Below are 25,749 nucleotides of genomic sequence, written 5' to 3'. Positions count from 1 at the left end.
TACTCTGCCACCTTCTACCCTTTCTTCTCCCACCTCTGTCCTTCCGGTCTTCATGCACTCCCTGACCTCCTATCTCTATTGCCACCTTTCTCCACCTACTACTTTCTCTGCCCTTCTAGAACTACCCCATCTCCCTTCTACCATCCAACACTCTCTCTGCCTCTCTCTCCTTTTTACACTCTTTCTCCCACAGATTTGCCCCATCTATGATATGAATTGGGACCTAGAGGCAAGGGTGAACCTCTAGCTCTCCTGTGACTCTATAGAGGAGCCAGTGCTGAGGTCTAAGACAAGACTTTACCCAACATTTGAATGTACAATTTCGATTGCTGTTCTCTCATCAATGAAATCTCAGCATATTCAATTTAAATGGATTGTCACTGTCTTATTGTTCCCAAACTATGGCTCTAGAAGGGGTTTAAATCCCAGCCAAAGAACACTTATGTGGTGACCGACCCACAGAGATTGGCATTGTCTCTGATACTAATTAATCTTTACATACAACCTCTGACCAAGTTGCTATGTTCATGTGGAATGTGTTTCTGTACAGATTTTATTCACCATATACATAATGCTACCTAGTCCCTGTTATTCTGAGACTATTACAAAGATTACACTACTTTCTTGATCAATATCCTCTCTGCACCGCCACAAAGACTTGATCTACCTAGACGTACTTAGTCTATTGATACAAATTCTATATCAAGACCGGAGGCTCACATTATGCTTCTCTTTCTTTATTTTAACAGGTAAAAAAAGCTCAGCAGCAAGATATTTTTAGTGCACCTGAGTGCAATAGGTAATATGCATAGGAAAAAGGTGCATGAAATATATAACAAAACATACAACAAACAGTAGTAACACATCATAATATGTCCAAGTCTCTGAGGAAAACAAGATACTCAATTTCCCAGAAGACTTCCTTAGAGTTCCTCCAGAGGTCACCAACATGTGATCTTAATTCTCCAATATTTAGCCAGATCCCCAACAGTCCTGAACATGATGCAACTTCCTCTTTCTTTGCTGCTCACAGCAAGAGATAAGTGCATCATGCTCTAAGACTGTATTTATAGTCTATATATTTGTATATTCTGTTCTATATTGTATTAATTGTCTTTTAATTACTTTACAAACTGATGACAGCACGCCCGCGTGTTTTTAATATTTGAATTGTTGTCTTTGTTTACCTGAGGTACGCATTACACGTCCTCTCGGCTTCCGTGGTCTCTCTCCCTCTCCGACGCCAGCTGCTTCCTGCTCGCTTTGGAGAACAGTGCATTAGAAACATTTTGTTTCGCATTCTTATCACCGCGTAGGCTTTCAATGTGGGTGTCCGCTTCTGCGAACCCTCGCGTATGGCAATCGTCTGCTTCCCCGCCCAGTACAAGTCTCCGGAGCCTCGGGGGAAGCAGCGTTGACTAAGCTGCTCCTTCAGGTCGTTTACTCAGCTTTCTGGCGCTCACGGCGCATTTCCGTTATGTGTTCAGAGCGAATTTTGCAATCGCGGGCATCAGAAGCTGCATACTCATCTACTATTCTTTCTGAATATTTATTTTAAAAAAACAGATATAACCATTATTGAGCTGAGGACCTCATTGAAGCTCATTATATCTGTACAGTGGGCATGAGAGAAGGCATTCTGAGCCCACAGAAAATTAAAAAATAATAATAATAAGATATTTTTTTTAAAAACAAAAAGAGAAAGGGAGGTAAGAAAGGTGCAATATAAGAATAAGAATGGCAGCCCAGTACTCCCCTCATGAAAGCCAGGATTAGTCTGAGTTTGAGGAGGATACTTATCAAATAGATGAAGTGGCAAAGGCAGACAGCTTTGAAAGTGCTGGGAACTTCAGTTGAAACCAGTATCAAAAGAGCTGTATCAGAAATTCTCCTGCCTATTCAGCAGCGCCTGGACAGCCTGGAGGAGCACCTACAAGAGACCTCCCTGCCAAGAAAAAAGACACAAAAAAGAAAGCACCTTTCAGATGGGGGATGTATTCCGGCTCGCTTGAGTAGAAAGTCTCCGGCCCCCCTGAGCCAGCCAGAACCAGCCACTGCTGCCCTATCAGATGCCTTCTCCAGGCTGAAAAAGGCCTTTTTGGACAGGAAGGAAACCCCTTCCCCCGATGGAACCTTTTACCCTGGGGAAGAAAACAGAGGTACTAGACCCTCAAGCCCGGAGGGATACCAACAGGGCACTGATCAAGAGGGATATGATATTAGCAATCAATCTCCCAACTCTTCAGATGAAGACGTGCAGACAATGGGGTCACAACCCAAAACTTCAGGGATTGCGGCAGCCCCCATCCCCAAGAAGCCAACCCGGGAACATTCTCCATCTAAGGGGATGTTTACACCCAAAGATTTAATACATCCCAGATCTACCGACTGGGAACCATCTTCAAGAACAACAGATTACATCAAGGCCAGGCTGCGAAAACCTCTAGACAAGGAGGTTAGAGCGAGACTCAAGGCAGAATGCCCGCGTCTGGAAATTCCGGGCTAGGTGGCCCTGACTCCGGAGTTAGACTCTAAAATGATTACTTTCTTAGGAAAGAATGTGAAAGATCCACGAAAAGGATCCTGACAGGAAAGAGTATTAGATGTTACTGGTCCTCTGGTGAAAGTTATGGACCTAGCTGAAGCAGCCATAGATACAGGCGACCCCATCGATCCAGTAATTCTCTCAGGCTGGGCCCAAAGAGCCATCTGTTTGCTGGGTAATGCCAGCTGTGCCATATCAGCGGAACGAAGCAAAGGCATCCTCTATAAAATCGACGCAAAGCTAAGTGAATTAGTGGATACTGAGTCCAGTGCAGCGGCCCAAGGTCTGCTCTTTGGCAATATCTTTATGAAGGAAATGTCAACATTTGTGGGCACTTTTACAGCTCTAGATAAGCCTCAGGCCTCCATCAAAAGATTTTTCTCTTCCAGAATTCACAACGCCTGGCAGGATCGCTCAGATACCTTCTTCCCTTCAAGAGGGCGAGGAAGAGGTTGCGGTTGGAGAAGAGCCGCTAGATACCCAGCCCAGCAACAAACCACAGGTCAGTGTGCTTATAGCAGCGCCAGTGCCCCAAGCGCCTATAGGAGGGAGGCTACCTCTTTTTGCGCATGCATGGGATTCCTTATCAGGGGGTGCATGGGTAAGAGACACAGTTCGCGGTCTGCGCCTAGAATTCGTTGCGCAACCCTTTCAAAGATGCCATTGTGCCCCTATTACAATGTCCAAAGCAGATGAGGAAGTGCTAGACAGGGAAATACACAGCTTAGCCTCGAAGCAAGCGATTCGCCCCTGCTCGAGCCAAGGCGGTTTCTTCAGCCCCATATTTCTAGTACGCAGAAAACAGAAAGTACACCCAGTGATAAACCTAAGGGCTCTCAACGACTTCATTGTTTATCGTCATTTCAAAATGGAAGAAAGTCATATGCTCAGGGATATCCTGAGACCAAACGACTGGCTTATGCGTTTATATCTGAAAGATGCGTACCTCGCGGTGCCTATACATCAGGACCATGCAAGCTATCTGAGGTTCTCCTGGAAACACCGAGACTGGGACTTCACGAGTTTACCATTCGTACTCTCCTCAGCAACTTGGGCTTTCACCAAGCTTTTGAGGCCCGTAGTGGCTCATTTAAGAGAACAAGGCGTCAGGCTGATAGTGTACCTGGACATTATTTTCATGGCCCAATTCCAAGCTCTGGTAGAACAACAGACCAGACTGGCCATAGACCTGCTACACAGTCTCAGATTCCTCATAAATTGGGAGAAATCAATCCTTCGCTCATCCAGGAACCTAGAGTTTCTCAGATTTGTAGTAGACACCCAAATTGCTCAGCTCTGTCTCCCGACAGCCAAAATACACTCCACCCGACGGGAGATTCGTAGACTGCTACAAAAGGATCACATATCTCTTCAAGAGCTAGCGAGATTAATAGGTCTTCTATCCTCTTCCATCCAAGCTATATTTCCCGGGCCTCTCCACTACCGGGAATTGCGAAGGCTAAAGGGCCAACATTTAAGACGCAGCCTCTCTTACTCCCAGCGTCTAACGCTCTCACCAGAAGCGAGGACAGAGCTCAACTGGTGGCTCACACACATGGAAGTCTGGAACGGCCGAGCCATCTTCGGTTCTGCTTCAGATATAGTAATCGAGTCAGATGCCAGTTGCTCCGGTTGGGGAGCGAGATGCGGCCCAGTGGCCACAGGAGGAACCTGGTCGCCACAGGAACTGCAGATGCATATAAACTGCCTATAGCTCCTCATGGGCTCTTTCGCAGTGCGCTCTTTCGCCAGAGGCAGAGCGAGTTGTTGTATCTTGATGAAGATGGACAACATTTGTCACAGCAGTAAGATACATCAATCATCTGGGTGGCACCAAATCACCAGCAGAACTGGCCAAAGATTTTTGGCATTTCTGTCGAGAACACCAATTTCGGTCACAGCGGAGTATATCCCAGGCCTCACAAACATGGTAGCGGATTGGTACTCCTGCCACACAGTCGATTACAGCACCTGGAAGTTCAACAGAAACTCCTTCCTCCGTCTCCACCTTTTTGCCTCACATCTCAACACTCAGTTACCAGTGTTTTTCAGCTGGAAACCAGATCCGGCAGCGACTGCGACGGATGCATTCCTGCAACATTGGACGAGGGCGTACACTATGCCTTTCCTCCTTTAAACATGATTGCGAGGACGCTGTTAAAGGCCTGTCAGGTTCAAGCGGAATTGGTCCTCATAGCCACGGTCTGGACTTCTCAGACCTTGTATCCAATTCTTCTGGAACTTTCTTCGGATTTTCTAATCCTCCTACCCCGGTTTCCGGATCTCCTACTGGATCCATCAGGGCAGCGTCACCCCCTTCTCCTCAGCGGATCCCTGATCTTAGCAGCCTGGAGCATTTCAGGTCAATATGGCGAGTTCCCAGCATGTCACGCATGGCGGTCAGCCTCATTAAGGAGAGCTGGGCCCCGCCACCCTCAAAAGGTACACCAAATCTTGGAGCACCTGGAGGGCCTGGTGCCGAGACAAAGGATTACATCCAGTTTCCGCACCTATAGAGGAAATTCTAAATTTCCTAGCATCTCTAGTTGAAAGAGGTCTCGTCTACAGGACAGTTAACGCCTACCGCTCAGCTATTTCAGCAGGTCACAACCTCGTCCATGGGATCCCAGGAGGAGAGCACCACCTTGTTTGCAGATTGCTCAAGAGTGTCAGACTTACAGTCCCGCTTCCGTCCCGCTATGACAAGCTTTGGGACGTTAACAAAGTGCTAAATCTTTTCCTGTCATAGCCACATAATGAAGAGTTATCCAGCACTGCTTTATCCAGCAAACAATACACTGCTCTGCCTTGTTTCCTGCAGGAGGGTTTCTGAAGTCAGAGCCCTCGACCTGGCGGGCAGGACCTTTTCCCCTGACGGCATCGTGCTCCATATTCAAAGGAGGACGAAATGCAACTCAAGGGTGATTTCTTATCCCGCTTTCAGGGACCAGCCCAAGCTCTACTTAGCCAGATGCCTGAAGGTTTACGAAGAAGTTACCGCTCCTCTTAGGACTTCTCCTAATGGGCAGTTATTGATAGCCCTGCGCAAACCCCATAAAGCAGTTTCCGCTCCAACCTTAGCACGCTGGATGCGGTGGACTATGACACAAGCAGGAATAGATACGCTGCACTTCGGAGCCCACTCCGTGAGAGGAGCCATGGCTTCCAAGGCCTTTCAGGTCGGCGTCTGCCTGGAAGATATCATGAGGATGGCGGACTCGCAGGCAAATCTATATTTAAGCAATTCTACCTGAAGCCAGTAGAACAGCCGGCATCCATTGTGGTAAGTAAGCTTTAAACGAGCATAATGTAAGCCTCTGGTCTTGACATAGAATACAGATTTTCCATAACAACTTACTAGAAAGTCTTAATTCTATTAAAGAAGCGGAGGCGAGCATTATCCCACCCGGCGAGAAAAATAAAGCATGCATCACGCTTGATAATTATCATATACATTACTAAAATGGTTGATAGTATGGAATTTATATATGTTCTTCCGAATAACTCAATGAATTTTCTCTCCCACCCCGCTAAGGGAACTAGGGTTGTAATATACACAAAGTAATTTTAGTTCTTTATCCCTCTCTTGACAGCGCAAGCAGACAAGTCCGTCTGATCCGCAGTTTGACCCAATCTTCTTCTATTCGATGGCTATACTTACAATTCTACTATGGACAGCCAAGTTCGCAGCTTCGAAAGAGGAAGTTGCATCATGTTCAGGACTGTTTATAAGGGGATCCAGCTACCTAATGGAGGATTAAGGTCACATGTTGGTGACATCTGGAGGAACTCTAAGGAAGTCTTCTGGGAAATGGAGTTTCTTGTTTTCCTCAGGACATATTATGATCTGTTAATACTGTTTGTTGTATGTGTTGATATATATTTCGTGCACCTTTTTCCTATGCATATTACCTATTCCACTCAGGTGCACTAAACATGTCTTGCTGCTGAGCTTTCTTTACCTGTTAAAATAAAGAAAGAGAAGCATAATGCTCGCCTCTGTGTCTTTAATAGAATTAAGACTTTTTAGTAAGTTATTATGGAAAATCTTTATTCTGCAACCAAATGGCTAAAGAACCCATTTCACACCAGAGTGCAACTAGCTTCACTGGCTACCTGAATGTCAGCAAACCTAGCTTAAATCACTCCCAAGTATAACTTTGAGAAAGTTGATGGACGATCTTTTAAAAAGAGCTGAGGAAGCCAGACCACATGCTTTTGGAATTAAAGAGTTTACACTGGAGGAAGGGAGGGGAAGATGGTGCTCATACACAAGCATCAAATTACAGAAGGTTATTTTTTGGAGATCTCTTCATTATCAGTATAACGCAAACAGACAAAATGTATTGCTTACCCATAGTCACACTCAGAGCGAGGGACACTTTTGCATAGTCCAGGGCCTCTTCATAGGCCTTTAGATTTATTAACAATTCCACTAGTTTGTTGCAAAGTTTAAGTTCTGCTCTCTCATTACCAATTTTTACAGCGAGAGGAAGAGCCCTGTCCTGAAATAATGAAATACATTTAAAAATCATATAAAAAAAGGGATATACAGAAAGAACTGCATCACGAAGGAAGGTTACCGGTTAGACAAGCATATAAAAATATTGTACATGACGCACCCTATAGAAGGGAAGAGCCTTCTCTCGCTCCCTGGTTCCATTGGCATAAATGTCTCCTGCGCATTCAAACAACTCCATTGCCAAGTTTGGGTCTCCTGTGCAAAGGGCAGCCTCCAGAGCTACCTAACAGAAGAAAGAAATCTGCATGGGTTAGAATTTATTTATATGGACATAGTCCATTGCGGTGGTGTGGTAAACAGCTGTAGACCACAAGAGGATTATTATGAATCATCAACATCAAAATATATTTTCTTGCATAATTGCAATAAAATCGATCAAGTATACACATAGATAACTATAAAAATGTATTTTTCTTTTGATATATAGTAGATCTTGTGATCCATGTGACACATAGCTCAGCAAGTTAAGCACTCACATCAGACATTAATTTGAAGATGTTCTTCTAACCTTGATGCTGCAACACACAACAGAACATATCCAGTTCACTCCAATACTTGAAAAAAGAATAGGATAGGACAAAAATATGGGATTAGAAAAATATGATACGAATATTGATATGGAATATCAAATATAGGGTGTTTATTAAAGAAAGAATGAATGCCAGGATTAAGTACACAACATGGCAGAGATTTGGACACAAAGTGGTGATATAAGGCCCTCGGGAAAAACAAGCTAAATATTTCTAGTGGAACAGTACATGTCATTCACATTTGTAATACCGGCCATCTCGCATTGAACCCTTTGCTGCAGCAAAGTATCCTACATTTCGGTCACTGCTTCCCAGATATTGCTTTCTTTTTTCCTTAACACTGATAGGCCCAAAGGCAAATTAACTGCACTGCTCCAATATCTCTCCACAGTGTGATACTAGATGCAAACTGCTCTACGCATGCACAACGTCTTCACCATACCAAACATGTTGTGATTCTGTCCTGCAGGGGAAGCACCTTATTGCAATCCCCAAGATGATACAGGTTTCTACATGCTTCATTACTAGTGCAGTGGTAGTGTAGACTTGAAAAGGGACGCGGCACAACGATGGCCTAGAAATACTTGCTATTGTTTGTAATCAGATTAACCACGAGGTTAAAGTGAGCAAGAGCTGTCGGAAACGGAGTGGCACTACTTTCATTTTTCACTGATAACAGTTCCACTACTTTTTATAACCACTTTCACCATTTTACCACCATATGGCAGTTGCATCCAAGCTGAAATCCGTTTCACTATAATCTCAAAGCATGCATGACAGCTCAGCCTGGATGCTTCATCTTAACTATCAGAAGATGGAGGAGTCCTGCTGACAGTAAGAAATTATCTCTCCGACACCCCATCTACCCCTGATTTTTAAAAAGGCTTTCAAGGTAAAGGTTAAATACTTCGAAGTTACAGGTGATAAAGATCCAGGCCATTTCCACAGGATTTTATTTTAACATCTTGTGGCTACTTTTTAGTAGGAGTCTTAGTGAGCAATCACTTATAATGCACTTCTATCGGATACTTCAGGACCATAGAATATTCATCCCTAAGACTCTGTCAGACCAGTAAAGATAAAGGATTTTCAGTCTTGGGGTCCAAGATTTATTATAAATTACTTAATTGCATTCATTACAACACACATCTGTCTAGTAGCATTCCCCTTTTCGAGCAGCTGCTGTTTGTGTAAGTATTAAATATAGGTTCCAGCAGAATTAAGATCAGCAAGTAGAGACGGTTGCTTTCACAAAGACCATATATAAATATTCCAGCTGACTGATCACCTGAAAGAAATTAATGAAAAACAACATAGTGGACGCCATTTTGCCTGTTCCACCCACTTGGATGTCAACTTAACCCATCCAAAACCTCTTGAATCATATGTTGCACACTGCTCTCTCCTGCATTCTCCCATCCCCCACCAGTCACAGCTCCACTACTTTTGTAGCACACTTCCACAATTGGATTAAACCAGTACAAAATAAATCCAAATTAATAATGTATTCTGTCCATTATAGACTATAAGGGAAGTGCAATGTGACCCCGGATATACAAGGGTATCATTCAACACTCATGAGAGTAATTATTTGCTATGGCAACAGAACCTTCCTGTCTTCTTTGGTTAGCCCAGACATTTGCAAGAAGAGAGACAAGGCAGAAGAAAATCCAGAGAATAGGGCTTTTGAAAACAATGGTAGGACTATGGGTAGCTCTCCAGGCAACAAATCTTGTTGGTTGCCTAAGCTCAACAGCTAGCAAACTTTTTAAGAATGTAATGTAGCCTTATAGAGTGAGGAAGGGGTCCTTATCATGGGATAATGACCTACCACCAAGTTATGGACTGAAGCAAAGCCAAAGGTCATAAGATGGGGAAGGGTAATTATCTCAAGCGATAATGAGCCCTCCCAAAGTCTATAAGGCTATACATGTTTTGGAATTTGGTGGTGAAGTAAAGATTTTTACATTAAGCGCGAGTAATATAAAAACAAAGTTAGCGAATTGTATGTGGTTTTATTTTGTATCATTTAAATAACATGGTTGTCATCACGAAATGTGTTTTTTTTACTTTCTTCATTGACACAGTTGGCATTATACATCAGAGCCCATTATAACATGCATAGATGCTGTCAGTGATGCCCATCTGTAAGAACCTTTCCTCTTTAGAGTGAACATTGAGCTGTGGCACTATTGAGCGGTTCTGAACCAAGTGGTATAAAGAGGACACCTGGCCAATTACAATTACCAGGCCATGGTTTCACTTGCTGTTAAGATGTACCCCAATATCTTGTCGCCCTCTGGCTCCACTGCGAAACTGTCCCATTGCTCTATACATGCCCTACGCAAGCAAGCATGCATGCATGTTGCATCCATAACAAGGACCTGCGTTTTACGAGCATGGATATGTCGCTGGCAGGGATAAAGTTGCCCTCTAAGTACATGGCCCCTAACGTGTGATGCCTGTGTTGCGATCAGGCCTTTGGTGAGCCGATGTCTGCTCGAGGATAGGGGGCACACGGTTCCGAGGGGGAGGTTTCTATGGTATGGGACAGATACATCTCCAACAGCATCACACACACACATCACTCCAAAAAGGTGTAAGCAACACGCAACCAATGATCAATACAATCAAATACAAACATTCCAGTTAGATTACTGGCCTGTGTGATGGAAATGATCTTTTAAAAGCTCTCATTTTCAGCTTCAAATAATAACTTTTACTCTACAAACTCAGCTTCTCTCCTCTCCGCTCCCACTCCCACGCTCTTTGAATGCAACTCGATGGAGCTTGGTGCAGACACACCGCAGATTGAAATCAATTGAATAGTCGTTGTGTTCAATGTCATAGGTAAGAAGACAGCGCCTAACAAACAACGTTAAACAGTAGCGCCCTTACCAGCGGGCTTCACCATAAGGGCTGCTAGTCAGGTGTTTGTCCTCCCTCCTCTTTCTCTCAAACACAGGGGGTGGAGCTCCAAGCACGGCAGAAACGGGGCACAGCAACCAGCAAGGGTGGCAGTCCACAGTCTCAAACAGACGCCGGGGGTGGAGGGCGGGTAAGAGTGCAAAGAACAAGCTTAGAATAGTATTTCACAGTCAGGTTCAGAGGTGTTGCTAGGTCTGGAAAAGATCCGGGGCTACGCTAATGTCGGGACTTGCAGGATTCGGGGCTAGCCAAAGCCTTTTGGTTGTAACACCTGAGCTTCTATCCGGGGCTACAACCAAATGACCTGGGGCTATAGCCCCCTCAGCCCCCCTCTAGCAACTCCTCTGGTCAGGTTTGCACTACAGTAAGTCTCTCCTGGCCGAGACAGGTGCAGACAGGTCAGGGAAATAAATAGAGAGATGGTGGGAATAACTGAGGACTGGCAAATCAATTCAGAGAATTATTTCTTTGGGGGTGTTCTTCAAACAGTCCATGTGTGTACACAGTATGGGGCAGCCATTCTACAACATTCATCAATTGAAAGCAGCGTCAATGCTGTGGCCCTGTACATTTCAGACACTGCTGAGAATTAAAATGTGTATGTTGGCCTTGTTAATTCACTTTAAAAAACGTGCCATGTTCTGGACCCTCATGAGAACAATCTTTAGTTTTGGGAATCACTGCTTTCCTTGTTGCCTTTATGTATAGGAATGTACTGTAGTAAAGCTACTCTAGCTGGGGTTATGCAAGGTACCATTGTAGAAAAGTCCAATACCATCTTGATTCACAGTTCTTCACCGATCTTGTAACACTTGGCACAGGCATGCTGGCCACAGCAATTCTACCATCATATATGCACATGATCTCACAAGTCTTCTTTCTATATAGTCATAGAGCAGACTCATACTGAACACTAGTGCAGCTTTTTCCATTTTCCAGATATGCACAGTCATTCTGCCTATGCTGCATCATTATCATGCCAGCCGATGGTGTGATCCTATCGATGGGATACATATTAGTCTTGCTAATTTTGGACACGGTCTGCCTATGAGCCGGCCTCATTAAGGTAGCCAATGTATTCATTTGGCCACTGTGAGCAGAGAGGGCATAATGCTGATAAAATGTGCATAGTCTTTCTCTCGCTAGTGGTTTTCAAAGGGAATGTTGCAGGGGGCACAGCTCTAGTCCACTCCACACACTTTGGGCCTCATTACAAGAATTACCCCAATATTCCTGCTCAGCCATACTATTAGTATGACCCTGGAGTGGAGGATTTACCTCCAGGAGGTAAATCCTCCAAGTCTCAGCTGAAAAATTGGCAACGTTGGTGGTATTACAGTGCCGGAATTACTGCTGCGGTAATTCCACCAGAAAAGCCCCATATAGTCATATAGACTCATTAAAAATGTGGATTTACAGCGCTACTGCCACTTGTAATCTGGTGGTATATCCGCCGGACCAAGTGGCGATAACAGTGATTCAGTTGGGTGATATTCCGCCAGATTTACAACGGTAATACCACCCAACTCGTAATGAGGGCCTTTATCTTTAAATGTATAGTCATTGTGTCATTGTGAACAGCGGTTTTAGGGAGAGCAACAGTGATTTGGCACATCTTATGCTTTGCTATGGTCACCCAGATTGGGACAGGTATGCTCAGACGTGGGTCCTGTGCCTGCTGGGCCTAGAGATCCAAGCTACTCCTCACTGATGAGGCCCAATGAGGCCGAAACATGTCTGGGGATGCTTGTGGTCCCGTGCTGAATGGATGTGACCAAGCAATTCGGGCTCGACTGCCCCTTTTGGGTTGGGACCAAGCCTAATTTGCATATGGTCTTAACCCTTTTGTAATGACTTGGCAGGCGAAGAATGATAGTCTGGAGGGTTGCCCAGAGCAATGCCAGAGGTTGAGATTTATTCTAAAGTTTCCAGCTATCGCCACTTTTGTTTTGCTATAGCCCTGTTAAATCACATCAAATGGTGAAAAAATAGACTTCTTGTCATGCATATTTATAGCTGTGAATCAGAGATATCTTTGTGCCCTATTCAGTGATATGTTCATATGTACGGTGATGATAGTACATACAGTGATTAAATGTTCATTTCAGTGGATAAAAGAAGAGCGATAGGTCCAAATATCACAATCAAGTACAGTATTATAGGGTGTGGGGATACACTTCACCGCCTTCTGCCTGCCCAATTAGACAGAGTCATGGCAACCATGAGGCCCTTCCCGCCATCCTGTCACAGTGCACATGATCTCCAATGTGACACACTGCACCAATTCCAGCTTAGAAATAATACTTCTCCAGGACTTAGACTTATAATCAGTGCCCTGGGGGGCTGGCCTACTGTTGGCCAACTTGCTGCCACTTTTGCTGTGTGCATCTGCCCCACCCTATTCTGCCTGCTCCATTACTCCAGACCGCAGGATCTAGGAGACCCCTCCCACCGACCCCTTGACATCTTGCATGGGATTTTCACATGACACTCAGTGTCATATCCAGCATGGAAGTACTGTTTCTCCAGGACTTGGACTTGGTCTTACCATCAGTACCCTGCTGGACTGGTTTCTTGTTGGGCCACTTGTTGCCAATTGTGCCGGGTACACCCTCCTCAACCTCATTCTTCCACCTGCCAAGTTAAACTGAGCCATGCCATTTGCAAGGCTCCTCCCATCGGCCCCTGCCATCTTGCAAGTGATTTCTCACATGACATGCAGCTTCTTCATCCTCTGACCTTGCTTGGCCTCCTAGCCCTGGGTATCCCTACAAGGGCAAAACCTAAGGGCAAGCACCCTAGACTTTCCCAGTTTGCTATTGTTTCAGATGGCTGATAATGGTCACTTTACTATGATGCTCCCACCATTCATGATGTCTCAATGTTTCCCTTATTGTCTTCCATTTTAATATCTGGTTGTGGCCTGCCTTCCCATCTTAAGGCTTTGCACACGTTATCCAACTTAGTGCGGCCTTTTACACTCCCCGCAAACTCTGATCCTTCTCTTTATTTTACAGATCTACATTGCATCTTTCTCCAAACCTTGTCCTGTTTGTTTCCCAATTGTGTTCCATCCTCATAGTCCTTTCTTCCTTCAACAATGACCTTGATTCTCTTATTTCCTTTATTCCCCCACATAGAAATAAAATGTCATCTTCTCTCTACAAATATTTCATCTCCCTCTCCGTCACTGCTCGATTCCCATCACCGTATACAAATCCTTTCCCACCCTCTCATCAATCAAGCACTACCCTTGACCTTTTTCCTCTTCTAATGTCACTGTCTACCCCTTCCTTTCCTCTGAGCAGTTTCTGTTTTCTTTCCTAAGTCCCGAATGGTCCTGAATATGCTCCCTCTCCCCATTTCTTTTCTTACTCCAATCTCAGGTACTATAACTCATCTACTTTTCATCGTGCGCTCTTCTCTAACCTTTCCTCTCTCTCTGAATTTTTATTTCTTCCAGCTGACTCTGCCCTTTCTAATCTTAAAGCTGGTCTCAAGTCAACTACTGACACTCTATTCCCCATATACTTTTCGTCCTTCTCATAAATACCTGCAGCCTTGGCTGATGCACAGTCTCATTTCTCATTATTTATCACTCACTACTGTGGAGGTCTGAACGGTCCTCTAAAAAGTCATTTGTGCAGAGCTTAATGATGCAGTTTTGAATCCTGGTCAAACTCAGCCTTTCATCCTTCCGAGATCGATAAATGAGCACCACACACCGTGGGTAATAATAAGCAGCACTCCGATGCCTGAGGGTTTGTAGCGCTACATAAATGCTAAATTATTATCTTATTACTCTGATTTTACTGCTGAAAAAAACTATATTACTCTGAGCTTATACTTTACTTCTCTCCAGTTCCCTGGATTTGTTCCAATTTCTTGATCATGTTCTCTCTCTCCCTACCCTTGATCCTTCCCTGATCTCTTCTTTATCTTCTTCTGATTTTGCCAAACACTTTATAAAAGAAATCCCCCAATTCAATTGATATCTTCAATGTCTTCCTCTTCTACATCTTGGAGACATTCTCTTTCCCAGGTCTCTTCTTCTATCACCCTTTCTACCCCTCTTTTGGACCTTGCCACTGCCTAATTTATATTGCATACTCATAACACAGCTTTCCACATTGACCCCTTAGCCTCTCCTCACATCCAAATTATTATTATTATTATTTTTATTATCTTCCCCTTCTGACTATATTCATCAGTAAATCCATCTTCTCAGCTATCTTTTCCTGTGGACTACAACCACACAATTGTACTTACAATTCTGAAGAAGCAGTCTCTTGATCCTTCTCTTCCCACTAGCTTTCGACCTATTATGCACTGAGGCCCACGGGCGAGCAGCACTTTGAATGAATTAAAGTAAATACATTTTTCCCTTTCATTTTCTTTCCAAAGTTTTGGAGTACCTAGTCTATGCAGAGATGACTGCCTACCTTATCCCCTCTCTCTATTGCCAGAGAACTAGTCCACTTTTCACTGCCTCCATTCTACTGAAACTACCCTTCTCTCAGTCTCAAACTCACTCCTCTCTGGTCACCATTCCAAACTCTGTTCTATTCTAATGCTCTTGGATATTTTCACTACCTTTCAAACGGTTGATCATCCCACATTTCTTCAGACTGTTTCTTCTTTGGGTTTTTCAAGTCGTACAATGGCTTAAATCCTATCTGGTGTACTGTTCATATTCAGTCTCCTGGGCAGGTAAACACTCCCCAACTCTTCCACTATTCTACGGGGTTACTCCAAGTTCTGTTCTTGGTCCTTTACTTTTCTCACTCTACACCTATTGACTATCTTCTATTGTCTCTTCATTTGGTCGTTCCTGTCACTTTTATGCTGATGATTTGCAAATCTTTGTCCATTCCCTTCTATCTCTGATGCACTCCATTCTACCATCTCGGCTTGTCTATCTGTTCTCCAATCTTGGATGCATTCTAACTTCCTTCATCTCAACCCCTCCAAAACTGAAGTTCTTTTCTTTCCTACTTCTACCATTTCTTCTCCACCCCACCTTCTATCTTCTTTCACCCTTTCAACCTTCCCCTTGCTACCACAGCCTGCAATAGTGGCATCTATGTTGATGTCAAAATCTCTACCACAGCCTGTTCTTGCTGCGATCAACTCCACAATATTTGCAAAGTCTGTCCTTTTCTATCCTTCTATGCTGCCAGACTTCTCATTTCTATCTTGCCTCCTTCCCGTCTTGATTATTGCTCTGCTCTACTTACTGGTCTACCTGCTTGTCATCTCACTATATTCCGCTCAAACTTTAACTGCTTTATTCATGCACAAAGCGGTCTCTTCCACCAGACATCTCTTTCCCACTCTCTATGCTGCTTATCTTGGCTACCTTTTGAATAAAGATTGCCCACGCTATCAGCTCAGGAAGCCTTCATTCTATTAAAGACAAGGAGGCGAGCATTAGGCTTTACTTTCTTTTATTTGCTGCCACACCAGCACTTTAAAACTTAACTTTAATACTGCACATTTATGTTCTTACAAAACCACAGTTATGGAAAACGAAAATGGACCAGTTTAAACGTTTGTCTCACATCTGCTTGTGATCACTGTAATCACTCGGGAACTACAAGTCCCATGATACTCATGTCTCTGGTAGTCCAATCCTCCCAGCTCTGCACCTATCAGAGGGCAGCCTCCTGTATAAGAACCCTTGTGCCCAGGTCCTTTCCTCTTTCTTTTTGCTGCCATGAGATAAGTGACATTTTTCTCTATCTTTGCTTATAGAAGGATTATTAGTGACGTATATATTTTTATAATTTCTGTAATATGTGTATATCAGTATGGCATCACACCGTAGCGCGCATGGAATTAGTTTCATTCTCCTCAAAAGAGTTTACCTGAACGCGTAGCACGAGCGTTGCGCAGCGTATCACATTCAGTAAGCGCGTGTTAGACTTCTTTCACGAAAGTTTGAGTGTGGTGAAGAGCAGGCGAGGGCCGGAGCCGCCAGCAATTCCGCTGGCTTCAGGCTGCCGAGCCCCACGCTCTGTAATAATCGGCACCAGCGAACTCGGCTGCCGTTTGGACCCGTGGGAGCGGGAACCCCCTCATGTTTTTCCCAGCTTCCCCAGGGATTCTAGCTTCCGCTCACATTGCGCTTGCAGTCGCGTATGAGGGAAGTAGTTAACCAGATTCATTTCGAAAAAATAAATAAATAAATAAATATAGATATCTTTTGAATACTTTATAAATCGCGAGAAGCGGTTTACAGCACACACTACATTAATCCTCAGACGTGTGTAGAGCCTGAAGAGCCTTCATCTGCTGACTTCCACGCAGTTGGCCCTGCCAACACCTCGATTATGGCTCAGTATTTCACCCCCACCAACACCCCTTCCACTTCTCCGGAGTGGAGTCAAGAAGAGTGGGAAGAGGATCCTTCCCAGCAAGAATCAGACTTGACACAAAGTTTTAAGAAGGTACTCGGAGACTCCTTGCAGCAGGCGGTCTCTCAAGGGGTGCAGCCCATTACAAAGAGATTGGAGATTCTGGAAATGATAATGGCTGAACAACAGAAAAGGAAAAGTCGGGGTAGTAGCCCTGATGAAGGAACGTCAGCAGGACACCCCCAAAGAGGGGTTGAGAAGACGAGGTGTAAAGTAGCCCGGAAGAGCAAGCACTCTTTGACCCCCCCGCCCCGGGCAACACTGAAAGGATTAACACTGTTCCCCAATTGACAGGCGACCCTGTCGCCTGGCTTAAAGAAGCCTTTCTGGCAAAGAACAGAGACGGCCGGGATAGACCCCCTACCCCAGGGGTGTACAATTTAGGGGATGATGATGACGAGGGCTATTCGCCCGATGATGAAGGGGGCAAGGAAGAGGAAGATATCAGTAAAGGTGTGGAAGACCCCCAAATCATAGAAGATACGGCAGACATGTTCGACCCTGAAGCCATCCGGCACCCTAAGTCCTCAGAATGGGTACCTTCCCCTAGAGTGGCACTTTACATGGCTCAGCATATCAGAAAACCTCTAGAAAGAGAGGTAAGATCGAGAATGAGATCTGAATGTCCTAGACCAGAGCTGCCGAATAAACTAACAGAAACCCCTGAGTTAGACCCCAAGATGGTTACGTTTGTGACCAAAACAGCTAGAAACGTCAGGAAAGGCGTGGACCGAGCCTGGAAAGGATGTCAGGATAAGCTCCTGGACATTTCGGATCCATTAGCAAAAATTATGGACCTCGCTGAGAAGTCAAAAGATACAGGTACGCCAGTAGACTCAACCATCCTGGGCAACTGGGTGCAAAGAGCAGTATGCCTCTTGGGCAACACCAATTGTGCCTTATCTTCGGAAAGAAGAAGAGGAATCTTATTGAAGATTGACAACAAGTTGAGCGACCAGGCCACCTATGAAGCGGGGTGAAGGCGCCAAAGGTCTGTTGTTCGGCGAGGCGTTCGCTAAAGAAATGGCGCAGTTCGTAGGAACTTATTCCGCTTTAGAGAAGGCCCAGACTTCAATAAGAAAAATCTTTCCAGGGCGGAATTTTGCCGGGACCGGACGACATAGGGGTCGCTCGTCCAGTCGCTATAACTCCCAATGAAGGCCCTACAATCAGCGCACCCAGTATTGGGACTCCAGACAACAAGACTCCTTCTTCCCGGGTAGATCGAGGTTCCCTAGAGGCCGTAGGGGAAGAGGATCTTACAGACAACCAGGGGCAGCAGCCGGTGAGCACAGCATGTCGGAGTGTAGGAGGAAGAACCCTCCACTACCTGCGTGAATGGCAAGCATTATCGAGCGATGCATGGGTGCTACAGGCAGTAACAGGCCTACAGATAGAATTTATAGGTACGCCAGTGCAGAGAACAGAACCCCGCCCCATAGTTATGGCGCAAGAGGAAGCAGCGCTCCTGCCCAGCGAGCTCAGCAAACTAGAAAGCAAAAATGCGATAGAGCGCGAACTCCAGAGAGATCCCGGTTTCCTCAGCAACATGTCCCTAGCTCACAGAGGGGACAAAATAAGACCAGTAATCAATCTGAAGGACTTAAACGAATGGGTGTTATACAACCATTTCAATATGGAGGGGATTCATCTTCTCCGAGACCTTCTGCGCTCCGGAGACTGGCTAGCTCGTCTAGATCTCAAAGACGCATACCTAACGATTCCGATAGCAACTTCTTATCGGAAATATTTGCGCTTCCGATGGAAGGGAGAAGTATGGCGATTCACGTGTCTCCCTTTCGGTCTGTCCTCCGCTCCTTGGGCCTTCACCAATCTCATGAAACCGGTGGCAGCAGCCATCAGAGAGAGAGGCATACGTATCATCATCTGTCTAGACGACATTCTCGTCTGCGGATCAGAAAAAGCTACTCTAGTAAAGAACGTTCAATGGGTATTCTCACTCCTCACCTCGCTAGGATTCCTAGTGAACCTAGACAAATCCCAACTACGTCCTGTCCAGAGGATAGATTTTCTAGGCTTTACAATAGACTTAGTGAAAGCCTCCCACGTGCTCCCGGGACACAAAGTGAGAGCGATCAATAAAGAACTCAGAGCAGTTCTAGCGAAAGGGACTATTTCCTTTCCTTTCGCAAACTAGCCAGGGTAGTAGGTCTTCTAGCAGCCTTCATTCAGGCAATATTCCCGGGTCCTCTTCATTATCGAGCACTGCAAAGGCTCAAGATAAAACATCTCCAAGGAGGTTCTGCGATACCATCAATTAGTGACTTTGGACCGAGAAGCCCTCACAGAGCTCAACTGGTGGCTAGAGAATATGGAGGCCTGGAACAGCCGTGCCATTTTTGGCGATGCCCCAGAACTAGTAATAGAATCAGATGCACGCAGGTCAGGCGGGGGAGCCAGATGCGAACATGTGCAGACAGGAGGGAAGTGGTCAGAGGAAGAGTTACACCTCCATACAAAGTGTCTCGAGTTGTTAGCGGGCTCTTTCGCAGTGCACGCTTTTACGAAAGACAAGGTGAAATGTTGCGTACTGCTCAAGATGGACAACATCTCCGCAGTGCGATACATAAACAAATTGGGAGGCACAAAATCCAAAATGCTAGCCGAGTTAGCGAAGAATTTCTGGCATTACTGTCTTCAAAACAGAATCTCTGTATCAGCGGAATACTTACCAGGCATACAGAACGAAGTAGCAGACTGGAATTCACGTTATCTTGTGGACTCCAGCGATTGGAAACTACACCCCCAAGTCTTCCAGCGATTACAGAATCTATGGGGGCCCCTACACATAGATCTGTTCGCATCCAGACTGAATGCCCAGACATCAAGGTACTTCAGCTAGAGGATAGACCCGGATGCAGTGGGCACAGATGCCTTCCTGCAACCTTGGACAGGAGCAGTACATTATGCCTTCCTGCCGTTCATTATGATCACAAGAGCTCTAGCGAATGTTCGCAGAGACCAAGCAGAGATTGTGATGGTGCTCCCCCTGTGGAAGGCACAGCCTTGGTTTCCAGTAGCGACTGAACTTTCTACGGATTTTCCGAGGATAGTGCCTCAGCTGCCGGACCTTCTTCTCGACCCATCCGGCCATCCTCAACCGCTAGTGGCCGCGGGCTCGCTACATTTGATAGCATGCAGGGTTTCAGGAAAAGATGGGACTTGCCAGGAATTTCACAACTCGCTGCAGATTGTATCAGAGACTCCTGGGAGCCTTCCACCCTTCGGAACTATAGTGCGGCATGGAATGGGTGGTCCAGGTGGTGTTCGGAGCACGAGTTGGATCCCGTTTCAGCCCCTTTAGTAGTCCTCAACTTCCTAGCTTTCAAATTTCAAGAAGGCGGCGCCTTCAGAACGGTGGGAGTGTATAGGTCAGCCATTTCAGCGGGCCACGATGAAATAGACGGTATCGCGGTAGGCGAGCACCCAGCAGTTGTACGTCTACTCAGGGGGATGAAGCTCAAAAGACCACCTATGCACAAGTACAAAGTGTTGTGGGATGTTAGAGACGTTTTTCGCCTCTTTCTTTTGTAAGAACATAAATGTGCAGTATTAAAGTTAAGTTTTAAAGTGCTGGTGTGGCAGCAAATAAAGGAAAGTAAAGCATAACGCGAGCCTCCTGTCTTGTCATAGAATTGTGTTTACCGTTTCACTTTCTTTGATTTGTATTTAAATGTATACATGGTGTAGCTTACCACTACCTTTCCTCCCTCATTGCCGTTAACGTTCCTTCTGTTCTCTTTGCTCCCAAACCCAAATCGTCTCACAGTCCCAAAATCCCTGTAAATCATCAGACTTTCAGTCCTTTGAATTACTGGCTATGAAGGACTACAACTCCCTTCATCTTGAAAATTGTGCTTATTTGGGTCTCCATTTTCCGTTAGAATCTAAAAAATTTCCTTTCTAGCGCTCATTAAATTTGAATTGCTACATTTGTTTTTCAACTCATTGTACCATTTTTATTTTAGGCTATAACACCTATAAACTGAAACTATTTCGCTGGAGTACAGATAGGGAGGAATCGGGCATATGAGAAGGGACACAGAGGAATGCCATACCAGGGACACTCAGTCTGCAGGTGTTGTTTGGTTATGTGCCCACCTATTGCCTGTTCATGTCCATGCTAATCCCTATGGCTATTCCCACCCATTCCAGCTCTGCCTGCTCAAAACATCTCCTCATGGAAACTCTTTCAGCTCGCTTTAACAAAGCCTTACCATCAAACTTTGCACTCAAAGTGCCTGCCAATCTTTTTTCAAAGCAGTCTGCTGAGAGTTAATGGGGGTGATTATAAGTTTGTCTGTATGCTGACGGTAATTGCACTGAGAAACCGGCAAACTGCCCTACCGTTTCCACTGGCTGATAGCCTGGTAATACCGGGATAGTCCAGGTGGTGGAAAGGGCGGTAAATCCCCGTTTCATAGGACTCCAATGAGGGGTTTGTCGGTATTACCAGTGCAGTAAAAGTGCTGGTGGTGGAATTGCTGGCACTTTTCCCAGCACTTGTACCGCACCGCCAGACTTATTATGACCCACAATGACTTAATTGGAGTTTCAAACAAGCTACTGGTGTAATAAAAATGTCTTACCAGACTGCCGTCTGCCACTCAATTCATAAGCACTATGCATGTCATTCACTGAAGTCCGGTTAAAAATAAGCATTGCCAAAGCCACTGAAGTTGTTTAAAACAAGCATTGGCTGCTATTAGATGCTCAGGTACTCACACCATTTTGCACCTGCTACCAACAATGGGTAGTTAATACCACTACGGCGGTGCATCACACCTGCCTTTGACATACCTACACAAAAGCCCCAACTGTTGGCATTGACAATGATTATTATTATGTGCAAGCATTTTGGCAAAAGCGCAACATAAATCAATAAAATACAAATAAAATATGGAACTCTGCAGGGACGTTAAAGGGAAACAAAGTATTGTTTATTGGGGGATCAGCAGAAAACTGATTTGTTAACTTCCTGGGAATACAGGACAACCACATTTGTATGCTTACAATGCAAAAAGGTATACTAACAGGCTTGGACTGGATTATAGGGCAATAGGCCCATGGGGCAAACCAAAAATGTAAAATGCTTGTGTGGGCCAGTTTTTTTAGTCAAAGTGGGGCACTTTTTTGGCCAATGTGGGCCAGTTTGAGGAGTTACTTCACTATGTGGCTTATAGTTTTGACCACTGTTGCTGAATAAATATTCTTTAATATGTACAATTTGCATAACATTTGATCAAAAACCTTCCCCCTTGGTACTATTCAAGCAGCGTCACAAAAGGAATTAATTCCCATTTGCAACTGTGGACCACTTTTTTGTTGGTGCCCGAGACAATTGTATGCCCCAGTTAGACCCTGTATACTACCATTTTGAATAAACAACTTAGAGTTATTATTTTAGCTAATATTATGCAAACATTATGTACATTCGTCCTTTAATGGTACTGCTTAAAGCATATTTCCTTCTATATCTGCATGTATTGGTTTCTTACCCTACAGCCACGTGAAATACACTCTAAACTAAACCCAAGAAAGCACTTTATTCAATGTAAGTAACCATGTTTGGAAGTTTGAAAATATATTTTAACACATGCAAACACGATCATTTGAACGAGAGTGCTGTTTTGATTTACAGACCCTTTAATTCATTGCACTTTATTTCCTCTACGATCCAATAAGATAATGTCATGCTATCCCACCCGGAGTGTTTGTTATTCCAAAATACGCTGGAATGTTCTAATTAAGCGCTAACACCTGTGGTGGCCTTTAATGAGGCCTGCGGCGCCGTTGCCAGGCGTGGCACTACGGGAGCCATCATCATTACCACCCTGGCATGCCACTCTCTAAAGCATTCACTCTTGAAAAGACCTTCGCCCGCACTAACGCGCCCTCCGAAATGACAACATGTCGCGCAACATTGGGGCCAGGGAAAACGGAAAGGGTGCTGTGAAGAAAGACCACTGTTTAGCCACACCCACATTCCTTTTCCCAGTGCTGCGGGTACATACACACCACTGTGCGGAACAGGGAGGTGCCGGTGGAGAATCCGTAGTGAGATAACATTGCAGGCCTGTGCGGGGGACTCAATGGTTAACACATTAACGCTGGAGAGAGATGCCTCAGCAGAATACTGTGTGGGCTCATCTGAGGTGTAGGGGTACAAACACGCTAGCTGCTTCAACTCATTCAAAATCCCACAGCGCAGGATTGCATAATCTGGGCCAGTTTGCATTCAAAACTTTCTAATTGGCGAGGATGTGGAAGGCGGATGCTAATGTTGCTTCATAGAGCGTCGGCAAGGGCTGTACCAAGCGTTATTGGCTGGGAATACCGAGGTCAAGATTCGGAACCGCCCCAATGGGGGCGACGCAGCCCTTCATGCTTCGGACATCAAATCATTGAGTGGTTCTGCATTTCGTAATAGCATGGCCTACTATTATAACTCTTAACAAGGGGAAAAGAGCCACACACACACGCCAATGGGGAAAACACCATTACTGTTCATGGGGCGTCTAGATCCACGGCCCCTGCTGACTGCGCAGACCTCCTCCACCTTGCCGGGGCGCACGCCCGCTTCCATTCTGGTTGCCCGCAACTCGGACACCTCATGGCATCTTCCAAGTTCCAGTATGAGGGGAAGGGTAATGCCAGGCTCCCGAAGTATTTGGCGCCGTAGTTTGCCAGAGGCACATGTAACGCTCACCTGATTCCCGCAGAGGCGCCGGTCTTGACTGGGTGAATGCCGTATCTTCAAAGGTGATGTGTAACACACGGTTGGCTCTTTGGGCTGGACCTCTGTGCACTGTACGTCTGACTCGAAGAGTAAGATGTCTGCAGATAGAAAATATGGGTTTAATGAACTGGGGTTATTGGGTGCCTCTCTCCTCTTCCCTTTCTCTTCTCCTGTAGAACCCCAAAGGTTAACGCCCTCACCTTAGGTAAGTGAACGCCGAGCTCTCCATCTGCCTCGGGGCAGGGTGCCGTAACCAGTTCCTTCACTGGATAAGGGTGCAGGCCTCTTGACCTCAGAGGACTGCTGTCCGTCGTTAACTGCACGAACGGTAAATTCAGGGCGCTTCAAATGTCTTAAAAGTCTTTTGTAATGATATCTCTTGTTTTGCAGATTTCCGGCGATGGCGGATGGCGAGCTGATGAGAGTTGAGGATCGAACCCGCGTGAGGAATAGAAGCGCCTGGAAGCACGTAGGTAAGCGCTTGTAGCCTGCTTCACGATGCGCACTAACTGTCCCTTTTATCTTGCAGGTACAAGTTCGGAGCTTTAGAGAAGCTGAAGGGTGCTGTAATACCCACTGGATTCGGTGTGGGAAGGAGTAATGGCACGTGAGTAATAAAGTTGCCCAATGTCTTTAAACGCACCTTCTTTTGTCTTTCAGATGCGGGATGCAGCGCCGAAGGCCTCCGGAGCGTGCAAAGAGCTGGTAAGCTTTTGTCTTTCAGATGCCGGAATGCAGTGCGAAGACCTCCGGAACATGCGAAGAGTAGGTAAGCCTTTGTCTTTCAGATGCCGGAATGCAGCGCGAGGCGCTGGTGACAGCCGATGGACCAGGTAAGAGATGCGCTGCCACTGAAGACCGTAGTGCTAACCTGTTCTTTCTTTGTCTTTACAGGTGCTGCTGAAGACTGGATTCCAGGATGGTAAGCCTTTGTTTCCTTAGGCCCAGGATCAGAAGCAGAAGACACGATGAGCGTTCTGCTGCAGAGAATGCAGAATAACACAAAGCAAGATTCATCCATCGGGTGTGGTTTAAATAGCCTCCTGTAGTGCTTAGGTGTCTCCTTCCACAGCCACGCCTAGGTAAGAAAAGAGTTCCTGCTTTCCAGAAGAGTTCCAGTGTTCTGAACCTAGGGAGTGGCTCCTGCCCCACCCAACAGGAAAAGTAGTCCCAAACAGAAGAGGATCCGGGGTTCAACTGGCAGGTAAGTAAGCAGCATGGTCTGCTGCAGGTAAGTCCACCCAAGCATTATGAGCCCGGCGCTTCCAGCGCTGGGACTGGGCATCTTTATGAGCCTGGTGCCACTGGCGCCAGGACAGGGTCCAAAAGGTCCCAATTGGGACTGGCTGGCACTCGGAACCGGGGTTATGGGTCTGCTTCCAAGGGAGTCGGGCAAGTCCTGATCTTTTGGAAGCAGAGATCATGACAGCACACCCCCTCAAGGCCCCTCCCAAACCGGGCTTCTCCGGGGGTTTGGGCTTGTTAGGAAATGTTCGATGAAATCTTTTGATTAGACGAAGCGCGTGGACATATTCTGCAGGTTCCCAGGATCTTTCTTGGGGACCGTAGCCTTTCCAGTCAATCAGGTAAAATAGTTTAGATTTGGAGATCTTGGAATCCAGGATGCTTTTGACTTCAAACTTGAGTTCTCCATCAACTAGAATAGGTTTTGGAGATGTAGTTAGTCGGGTTTGAGGTTGCACGGGTTTTAATAGAGAGACGTGGAAGACCGGATGTATCTTCATGTGAGGGGGCAAGTCCAACTTGACCGCTGCTGGATTTACTATGGTAGTGATGGAATAGGGACCAAGGTATCTTGGGTTGAATGTGCGTGGTCCTTTTAGAGGTAGATATTTGGTGGATAACCAGACTTGATCTCCTACTTGATATTGGGGGGCTTCCTTCCGATGTTGGTCGGCTCCTTTCTTGTATTGTTCTTTAGCCCTTTGAAGGTGAGAAACGGCTTCCTTAAAGGCTTGGGTGATTGTAGAATGCAGGTGGTCTACTGCTGGTGTTCCAAGATCTTGGAGTGGATCCAACTCCGAGGT

The 25,749-nt window shown here is 45.5% G+C and overlaps 1 protein-coding gene across 1 annotated transcript in view; it reads right to left on the bottom strand.

The window, feature by feature from the left end:
• The window catches only part of SH3TC1 (SH3 domain and tetratricopeptide repeats 1), a 493,452-nt gene that overhangs the window by 123,210 nt on the left and 344,493 nt on the right, over positions 1–25,749 (bottom strand). The window contains exons 15-16 of the mRNA XM_069632025.1: positions 7,168–7,290; positions 6,900–7,050 (exon numbers count right to left, since the gene is read on the bottom strand). Of these exons, the coding sequence (XP_069488126.1) occupies positions 6,900–7,050; positions 7,168–7,290 (274 nt within the window). The remainder of the gene's footprint in view (positions 1–6,899; positions 7,051–7,167; positions 7,291–25,749) is intronic.

This window comes from Ambystoma mexicanum, chromosome 6q, assembly GCF_040938575.1.
Source record: "Ambystoma mexicanum isolate Mex_15411 chromosome 6q, UKY_AmexF1_1, whole genome shotgun sequence".
Taxonomy (NCBI): domain Eukaryota; kingdom Metazoa; phylum Chordata; class Amphibia; order Caudata; family Ambystomatidae; genus Ambystoma; species Ambystoma mexicanum.
Note: the sequence above shows the minus strand (reverse complement) of the source record. Positions and strands in the feature narration are given on the sequence as shown.